Source organism: Triticum aestivum, chromosome 1D, assembly GCF_018294505.1.
Source record: "Triticum aestivum cultivar Chinese Spring chromosome 1D, IWGSC CS RefSeq v2.1, whole genome shotgun sequence".
Taxonomy (NCBI): Eukaryota; Viridiplantae; Streptophyta; class Magnoliopsida; order Poales; family Poaceae; genus Triticum; species Triticum aestivum.
Genome location: NC_057796.1, coordinates 11,394,558 through 11,405,136, shown reverse-complemented (window position 1 = coordinate 11,405,136; position 10,579 = coordinate 11,394,558). Strand labels below are relative to the sequence as shown.

General features: G+C 42.2%; 1 protein-coding gene across 2 annotated transcripts; it reads right to left on the bottom strand.

Moving 5' to 3' along the window:
- Positions 1–860: 860 nt before the first annotated feature.
- Positions 861–1,726, bottom strand: LOC123179912 (subtilisin-chymotrypsin inhibitor-2B). 2 transcript variants are annotated; one of them, XM_044591820.1, is made up of 2 exons: positions 1,581–1,726; positions 861–1,406 (listed from the first exon to the last, which is right to left on the bottom strand). In XM_044591820.1, exon 2 carries the CDS (start codon positions 1,389–1,391, stop codon positions 1,155–1,157), a length of 237 nt encoding a protein of 78 aa, XP_044447755.1. In that variant the 5' UTR covers positions 1,392–1,406; positions 1,581–1,726; the 3' UTR covers positions 861–1,154. The 2 variants fall into 2 exon arrangements, with proteins under 2 accessions (XP_044447755.1, XP_044447757.1); XM_044591822.1 differs by having other exon boundaries at positions 861–1,428; positions 1,581–1,697.
- Positions 1,727–10,579: the final 8,853 nt, after the last annotated feature.

The following is a 10,579-nucleotide window of genomic DNA, read 5'->3' as shown; positions in this document are numbered from 1 at the left end:
CATCGTGGAACATGTGGGAGCCAACATGGGTATCCAGATCCCGTTGTTGGTTATTGACCGAAGAGGCGTCTCGGTCATGTCTGCATGTCTCTCGAACCTGTAGGGGCTCTGACTTCGGCGAGATTATCCTGGCCAGCTCTGGTTGTGCTCGTGTGATATATTGGGTGGGGCTTCAGGGATGTATATTGGACAATTCGGACTATTACAAATAAACTTGTCTTTGAGCGGATCCATCTTCAACTTGCCACCAACGGGATCTTCAAATTGTGTGTTTTCTTGCAACAAAGGAAGGTCTCGAGAAGAGGCGAGACAAGCACGTGATATGTGTGTGTTTTAAGAATTCCATTGCAAGAATGTGTACTAGTGACAATATATATCTTTGTGAAATCCATTTAGTGACGTACGAGCCCCCATTAAGTACTTCATTTTTTAGGAGTTGCTATGCAAGTCCAGAGATGAGTTGTCCAGTGCAATCAGGAAATAGGAGATTGATATGACCATAGAACATGGAAGTAATATTATGTGCGGCTTCATTAGAGGTGTGGGATCGATGTTTTATCACCAGGTGACTACGTGTCTAAAACGAGATAGTTCACCACTAGCAACTTCATAGCAATGAAGATCCGGTCGCATGAGACCAACAGTAAAAACTGATATTCGATCTAAATGGTTTCAGTGATAAAATTCTGCGGGCAACTAAAACTCACTGATGATGATGATGATGATGAATTTGGAACTGACCGTCATCTATGTATATATGGTGCTCTGCATGTTTGGAAGAATCAAATGGAACATGAACGCATGCATGGTTCGTACAGCAACAAAGTTGTTTCAAAGAGGATACCAAATGGACTGCCACGTGGAAGGACTAGGTAGCGCATGCCATTCTCTAATTTTGTGGATAATGAGTACTCAGATACAAACCTAGTACTCTTTCAAACAGGAACTAGTCCAAAGCACAAACAACGTACACATAAGTAGATGAAACGATTCTCTCACAAAACAAAACAAAAAAGACGGAACGAAAAGTTACACAAATCCATGCCATGCTGATGCTCGACATGCCAGCATTTATTCATCAATTACTAAAAACTTATTCATGCGCATGCATGGATGGGGCACGCATACATTTTTTCGCGCTTGCAAAGCTAGAGCTAGCCAGTGAAGGGTGTGTCGTCGACGGTATCGACGAAGATGCGCACGCGGTTGGGCCTCAAGTCCCGGGTCACCGGCGACCCGGCTGGCAGCACGACGATGTCGGCGTCGGGCTTGTCTTTGAGTATGATCTCTCTGGCCTCCTTTATGGACTTGCCCACCACCTCTGGCCATGACTTCTGCCATGACTCACCGGCGAGGCTGTCGGTGCTAGCTGGGACATCTGTGGAGCTCATCGTTGATGGACCAGCCTACAAATCAATTTTCCAAAAGCTAGAAACACGTCAGTCTTACAGTGAAAGTAGCACCAAAACTGAAACTAATTCATCCATAGCAATATGCGTTTCTAATAAGCCAAATACGCTAGCTAGCTAAAGATTGATCGACAAAATTCAGATGGGATATGTATTTGTGATCCGACTCACCGGCTAAATGGACCTCAAGAAGCTTGTTTCTTAATCTTCTGAGCTTGGTTGGTAACTTGCTACTGCATAAACACATTGCATGGATGTCTACTTATAGGGGACATCGATATATGCGGCAGTGTGTTATGTGCAGAGAAGATGCATGCCCTCACATGCATGCATGTACCCAGGGGCCAGGGGCGGGCGCGTGATACACGAGATAAGATACTGATTGGCTGGACTGGATTTCGTGATGGATTACACGTACTGCTGCTATGGAAGGCGACACCATACCACGTGATTCACGGGTCAATCGACTTGTAGGAACCATAGCCGTTTTCTGGAGTTGCAGTGCTTCTCAACTTAGTTAACTAAGGGTGCTTGGATCCAAAGGACTTATTTTAGTTTGACTAAAAATAGTCTCTTTAAGAGGCTAAAATTCCAAGCACCCTTGACTAAAGAGGGGCTAAAACTAGTCTTGAGACTAAAATTTTTTAGTCAGGGATACCCCTATTAAAATGTGGATTAGTCCTTTCTCTCCTCATTTAACTCCTCTCCAACACAGACGAGTTCTGTATTGGAGGGTTTGAAGGATAATAAATGCTCATTACCTTGATTTTAGTCTCTTTAGTATTTGGATCCAAGCATGAGTGAGGCTAGCAAGTTTTAGTCCCACTACTTTTAGTCATGAGACTAAAACGTATCCAAGCACCCTTTAACTACTCCTTCCGTTTTAGAGATTTCAATGCGGACTATACACGGATGTATATAGACACATTTAACAGTGTAGATTCACTCACTTTGCTTCATATGTAGAACGCATTGGAATCTCTAAAAAGGCTAATATTTAGGAACGGAGTATAAATGCCACACAACATAAGGGGATTTTTTTTCAATAAAAGAAGGGCTCGCACCCCTCTGATTTTCATTAACGAAAACCATCGCGTTCTTGAGCTACAGGACACCGACTGAAAGTAAACCCACAGGTAGGCGAGGGGGTGAGCAACAGCCAGGCTGAGACCACACCCCTCACCCAACGACCAGTTCTGCCAAACTAAACATTTCAATCCAACCACGTTATTACAATCATCCAGGATCTACACTAAACTACGCAAAAGAGAGAGCGAACGAAAGCAAAGAAGCGGGAAGCAACGTAGTCTAGTCATCCTCCAGGAAAGAGTTCTCCTTCATTCCAGGCGCAGCACATTTATTCTCCACCCTTGAGAGGCCGCGTAGACTTCACTTGCTACCCGTTCTAGCAATCTTGCCCCCAACTCCAGCACCTTTTTTTCATGCTCCTTTATCTGCAAAATAGACCAATCCACCATCCAATGTGTCATTGTTTTGATTATAGTCATAGGATCAGAGATTTTTTATTCTCAAATATAACCCCGTTTCTAGATTTCCATAAAGCCCAACAAATTGCAGAAATCCCCACCAGAACAAGTTTTTTATCATCTTTCCCAAAAGAATTCAACCAAGATCCAAGGCACTCTTGCATTGACAGAGGAGTTCTCCTCAAACCAAAGGTACGTTTGATCAAACTCCAAATCAGAGAAGCCGCTGAGTAAGCAAAAAACAAGTGATCAGCAGATTCATCTTTCCCACAAAACAGTTTTTCCCCTTTCCACCCTCTTCTCAGCAACGCATCTCTAATGAGTATGCTTTTCCTAACGCTTAGCCAAAGGAACACCCTAATTTTTGCTGGGACTTTGATTTTCCACAAAAATTTCTGTGGGAATCTGAGTCCATCAGCCACCAGCTTTCTATAAAGTGATTTCACTGTAAATTTGCCATTTGCATTCAGAGACCATATTATTTTATCATTGCCCTCCTTCATTTCAATCTCTTCACATCTACTTTTTAGATTGTTCCAGAGCTCTAAATCTCCATGTAGGGTCCTTCTGAAACAAAAACCTCTCCACCCTTTTTGGATGGCCTCAGCAACTGTAATATTATGATCAAAGCAAATATCATATATCCTAGGATAGGCATCTTTCAAACTTTTTTCATCAACCATATATCTTCCCAAAATCTGGTATTTTCCCCATTTCCCAATTCCTTCTTAACAAATCTATAAAAAGTTTCTTTGATCTTCAGCAGACTAGATCAAAACTGGGATTCTCCAGGTTTTTTTGTACTCGATAAGTAAGAGTGTCGAACCCAACGAGGAGCAGAAGGAAATGATAAGCGGTTTTCAGCAAGGTATTCTCTGCAAGCACTGAAATAATAGGTATCAGATAGTTTTGTGATAGGACAATTTGTAACGAGCAACAAGTAACAAAAGTAAATAAAGTGCAGCAAGGTGGCCCAATCCTTTTTGTAGCAAAGGATAAGCCTGGACAAACTCTTATATAGAGAAAAGCGCTCCCGTGGACACATGGAAATTATCGTCAAGCTAGTTTTCATCACGTTCATATGATTCGCGTTCAGTACTTTGATAATTTGATATGTGGGTGGACCAGTGCTTGGGTGCTGCCCCTACTTGGACAAACATCCCACTTATGATTAACCTCTATTGCAAGCATCCGCAACTACAACAAAGGTATTAAGGTAAACCTAACCATAGCATGAAACATATGGTTCCAAATCAGCCCCTTACGAAGCAACGCATAAACTAGGGTTTAAGCTTCTGTCACTCTAGCAACCCATCATCTACTTATTACTTCTCAATGCCTTCCTCTAGGCCCAAATAATGGTGAAGTGTTATGTAGTCGACGTTCACATAACACCACTAGAGGAGAGACAACATACATCTCATCAAAATATCGAACGAATACCAAATTCACATGACTACTAATAGCAAGACTTCTCCCATGTCCTCAGGAACAAACGTAACTACTCACAAAGCATATTCATGTTCATAATCAGAGGAGTATTAATATGCATATAGGATCTGAACATATGATCTTCCACCAAATAAACCAACTAGCATCAACTACAAGGAGTAATCAACACTACTAGCAACCTACAAGTACCAATCCCGGACTTAGAGACAAGAATTGGATACAAGAGATGAACTAGGGTTTTGAGAGGAGATGGTGCTGGTGAAGATGTTGATGGAGATTGCCCTCTCCCGATGAGAGGAGCGTTGGTGATGACGATGGCGATGATTTCCCCCTCCCGGAGGGAAGTGTCCCCGGCAGAACAGCTCTACCGGAGCCCTAGATTGGTTCCGCCAAGGTTCCGCCTCGTGGCGGCGGAGTCTTGTACCGAAATCTTGCTTATGATTTTTCTTCGGACGAAAGACTTCATATAGCAGAAGATGGGTACCGGAGGGCAAACAGGGGGCCCACGAGGCAGGGGGCGCGCCCAGGGGGGTAGGGCGCACCCCCACCCTCGTGGACAGGTGGAGGCCCCCCTGACGTATTTCTTCCGCTCAATATTTTTTATTATTTCCAAAAATAACTTTTGTGGAGTTTCAGGACTTTTGGAGTTGTGCAGAATAGGTCTCTAATATTTGCTCCTTTCCAGCTCAGAATTCCAGCTGCCGGCATTCTCCCTCCTTATGTAAACCTTGTAAAATAAGAGAGAATAGGCATAAGTATTGTGACATAATGTGTAATAACAGCCCATAATGCAATAAATATCGATATAAAAGCATGATGCAAAATGGACGTATCAACTCCCCCAAGCTTAGACCTCGCTTGTCCTCAAGCGAAAGCCGATAACGATAAATATGTCCAGATGTTTAGAGGTAGAGGTGTCGATAAAATAAAATAAAATACGGACATGAGGTCATCATGATTATTCTCATAACAGCAACATATATGGATATTGTCATATGATTTCTTATGCTCAAGTAATAATCTATTCACAATGCAAAGTATGAATCAGAAACTTTATTAAGAACTAACAAACTATAATCTCAGTCATTGAAGCAATTGCAATTTATCATAACATCAGAAAGAGTCTATGTCCGAGCTTTCTAGAAAGTCCACATACTCAACTATCATTTAGTCTTTCATAATTGCTAACACTCACGCAATACTTGTGGTTACGGACTTTCAACCGGACACAGAGAAAGATAGGGGCTTATAGTTTCGCCTCCCAACCTTTTACCTCAAGGGTAATGTCAACAATAATAACTCATGCTACCCCACATCCAATTAGAGATATATATATCAGGATCTTTCCAACATCCTGTGCTTGCCAAAGGATAAAATATAAAAAGGAAAGGTGAAGATCACCATGACTCTTGCATAAGGTAGAAGATAATAATAAAAGATAGGCCCTTCGCAGAGGGAAGCAGAGGTTGCCATGCGCTTTTAGGGTTGGATGCACAAAATCTTAATGCGAAAGAACGTCACGTTATATTGCCACTTGTGATATGAACCTTTATTATGCGGTCGGTCGCTTTTATTTCTTCCACATCACAAGATCGTATAAAGCTTATTTCCTCCACACCAATCAATCATACATATTTAGAGAGCAATTTTTATTGCTTGCACCGATGACAACTTACTTGAAGGATCTTACTCAATCCATAGGTAGATATGGTGGACTCTCATGGCAAAACTAGTTTAAGGGTTTTTGGAAGCACAAGTAGTATCTCTACTTGGTGCAAAGAATTTGGCTAGCATGAGGGGGAAAGGCAAGCTCAACATGTTCGATGATCCATGACAATATACTTTATCTCAGATATAAGAAAACATAACCCATTACGTTGTCTTCCTTGTCCAACGTCAACTCTTTAGTATGTCATATTTTAATGAGTGCTCCCAATCATAAAAGATGTCCAAGATAGTATATTTATATGGGAAACCTCTCTTTCTTTATTACTTCCTATTAATTGCAACGATGACCAAGGCTATGTTTGTCAACTCTCAACAATTTTTAATCCTCATACTCTTTCTATGTGAAGTCATTACTCTCAATAAGATCAATATGATCTCTTTGTTTCTTTTTATTCTTTTCTCTTTTCTTTTATTCACTCAAGATCATAGCAAGAAAATCAAGCCCTTGACTCAACACTAATCTTTATTATATAGCTTACGTACTCGATTACAAAGAGGGGTCATAAAGCAAAACTCAAAACTAGATCATACCAAAACTTTATTCTACTAGATCAAGATGCTACTAATAGGATCGAACTAAGAAAAAGGGTAAAGATAGGAGTGTGATGGTGATACGATACCAGGGCATCTCCCCCAAGCTTGGCAGTTGCCAAGGGGAGTGCCCATACCCATATGATTATGTCTCCTTTGCTGGTGAAAGGATTGTTGATGATGTAGGCTTGTCGTCCATCTTCCAAGGCATAGGCTCGCCATCATAGAAGGATGATCGAGTCTCCGGGATCCTTAAATCTGCAGCCAAACTCATCCTCTTGAATCTATATTCATACTCACAGTTTGGGTTTTGCAGGTCATAGATTTGGGCTTGGAGATGCTCGATTTTCTCGTGGAGCTTGAAGATGGCCTCCCCAATGTCCTTGGCATCGAGCTTGTGGTTGTTGGTGAACTCCGCGATCATCATGTGATTGGAGTCAAGTCCACGCTCCACCATCTCCTGGCACTTGAAAACTTGTTGCTCCATTGCCTCGAGCCTTGTCTCCATGCTTCCGGTCTTCCTCGGTCCCTCAACATCGCGGATGTGCAGCACCCCCTCATGCAACTCAATGGTTTGAGGGTGTTGCAGCACCTCCGCAAGGTAGGGATTGATGACCTTCTTGAAGAACTTGTCCTTGGGGGCACTTGGAGACGTCATGATGGTCTAGATCTGTCAGAAAAACAGCTCGAGACAAGAACAGAGGATATTTGCGTGATACAGGAGTCAAAACCTTTGGGAGATTATATAATGAATTTTTACCGACCAAAATACGTATCGTGCAAGAAAACGGAGTCCAGAGAGCACACGAGGTGCCCACGAGGTAGGGGGCGCGCCCAGTAGGGTAGGGCGCGCCCTCCACCCTCATGGAGCCCTCGTGTCCTTCCCGGACTGCTTCTTATTTTTCTATTTTTCTAAATATTCCAAAATAGAGAAAAATTGCCATTAGAACTGTTTTGGAGTCGGTTTACTTACCGTACCACATACCTATTCCTTTTCGGAGTCTGAGACGTTCCGGAAAGTGTCCCTTATGTATTCCTCCGGGGTTACGGTTTCAATAACATTGGTTTCAACGTTTATAGGATTACCTAAGATATGGTGTTTAATTCTTTGACCGTTCACCACCTTCGGATTTGTGCCTTCGAAGTTGTTGACTTTTATGGCACCGGACCGATAGACCTCCTCGATAACGTAAGGGCCTTCCCATTTAGAGAGAAGTTTTCCTGCAAAAAATCTTAAACGAGAGTTGTATAGCAATACATAATCACCTACATTAAACTCACGCTTTTGTATCCTTTTGTCATGCCATCTTTTAAATTTTTCTTTAAACAACTTGGCATTTTCATATGGATCCAAATCAGCCCCTTGCGAAGCAACGCATAAACTAGGGTTTAAGCTTCTGTCACTCTAGCAACCCATCATCTACTTATTACTTCCCAATGCCTTCCTCTAGGTCCAAATAATGGTGAAGTTTTATGTAGTCGACGTTCACATAACACCACTAGAGGAGAGACAACATACATCTCATCAAAATATCGAAGAATACCAAATTCACATGACTACTAATAGCAAGACTTCTCCCATGTCCTCAGGAACAAACGTAACTACTCACAAAGCATATTCATGTTCATAATCAGAGGAGTATTAATATGCATATAGGATCTGAACATATGATCTTCCACCAAATAAACCAACTAGCATCAACTACAAGGAGTAATCAACACTACTAGCAACCTACAGGTACCAATCCCGGACATAGAGACAAGAATTGGATACAAGAGATGAACTAGGGTTTTGAGAGGAGATGGTGCTGGTGAAGATGTTGATGGAGATTGCCCTCTCCCGATGAGAGGAGCGTTGGTGATGACGATGGCGATGATTTCCCCCTCCCGGAGGGAAGTGTCCCCGGCAGAACAGCTCTGCCGGAGCCCTAGATTGGTTCCGCCAAGGTTCCGCCTCGTGGCGGTGGAGTCTCGTCCCGAAAGCTTGCTTATAATTTTTCTTCGGACGAAAGACTTCATATAGCAGAAGATGGGCGCCGGAGGGCCAACAGGGGGCCCATGAGGCAGGGGGCGCGCCCAGGGGGGTAGGGCGCGCCCCCCACCCTCGTGGACAGGTGGAGGCCCCCCTGACGTAATTCTTCCGCTCAATATTTTTTATTATTTCCAAAAATAACTTTCGTGGAGTTTCAGGACTTATGGAGTTGTGCAGAATAGGTCTCTAATATTTGCTCCTTTTCCAGCTCAGAATTCCAGCTGCCGGCATTCCCCCTCCTTATGTAAACCTTGTAAAATAAGAGAGAATAGGCATAAGTATTGTGACATAATGTGTAATAACAGCCCATAATGCAATAAATATCGATATAAAAGCATGATGCAAAATGGACGTATCACTGGACAAGCATTTATCCCCCCCATATTTTATTTTAATAACATCTTGCCATAGCCCCTCTTCAGTCTCCATTTTCCAGAACCATTTGGCAAGCAAAGCTATATTCATCATTTCTAGGTTTATAATCCCTAGACCACCTACATCTTTGGGCAGACAGCAAGTGTCCCACTTCACCAGGTGATACTTCTTCGTATCTTCATCTTCCTGTCAAACTAGTCTAGCCCTATAGAAGTCTACTTTTTTAATCACCCCTTTGGGTATGGGATACAAAGACATCATAAAGAGAGGGGTATTAGTTAGGCAGGCCTGTACTAGAGTAATTCTCCCAGCTATAGACCCTAACATTTTTCCTTGCCAACATCCACATCTTTTCTCTACCTTCTCAGTCACACAATTCAAGTGAACATTTCTTAATCTGGTTTCAGATACTGGTAATCCTAGGTATTTCAGAGGAATTATCCCCATTTTACATGTCAAAATCTCCTGATATAAGTTTTGTTTTTCCTTTCACTACTAGGGAAAACCCTAGTAGTAGCGCCGGTTTTGAGGCTAAGCGCGGGCAGCCGCGCTACTAATACGGTGCTACAGCTAACTGTTAGTAGTAGCGCGGTCTATACCCGCGCTACAACTATTGACTATATCAGCAGCGCTTTTCCAGAACGCGCTACTATTAATTAGCTGTAACGGTTTGTACTACTAGATATCAATTTCATAAAGCATTATAGGTACTAGGTAGTACTCCCTACGTTCCAAATCATCGTGGTTTTAGTTCAAATTTGAACTAAAACCACGATGTAATTTGGAACGGAGGGAGTACTAGATAACAATTTCATATATAGTCAACATGCATCCTCAAGCAGTACTAGGTGATATCGACGACGGTCATCATATGTAGTTCTAGATGATATCGACGACGCTCATCATATGTAGTTCTAGATGATATCGACAACGATCATCATATGTAGTTCTAGATGATATAGCCACACACACATATGTAGTTCTAGATGATATCGAGGATGATCATCATCCTCAAGCCTGGGCGGTGGGTGTTCCTGATAGTAATTAGGATGGCCTGTCCAACACGAAGATTCTTGCCAACGACGAATCTCTTCCACCCAACCGGGTTATGGTGTGTGCGACCGTCCGTGTCCATGCGGTAAGTACAGGTGGTGATGGAGCCCCTTGCGGTAAGGCATAGTCCAGCTGAGCCTTCTTCATCAGGCTCGATACCACAACTCACAGATAGGCTCTTTGGCAATTTCTGAATAAGAAAAACATATCAATTAATAAATAGCCTCGCACATACTCTTGCAAATATATTTCTATTAAGTATAGATTTCTACACTATCAAAAGACACAGTACTACACATTTGTACTAAGCATGAATTCTACTAATAAGTATATATGGATTATCTACACTATTAATAGTTCCTTGGATTCTACCCTAATAAACATGTGATCGGACTCTACACTAAAGCATATCATCGACTAGATTCCACACATCATATCATTGGACTCTACACTAAGCGTATCATCGGATAATTTGCATTTGTAAGTATAACATACCATATCATGTCGATCGA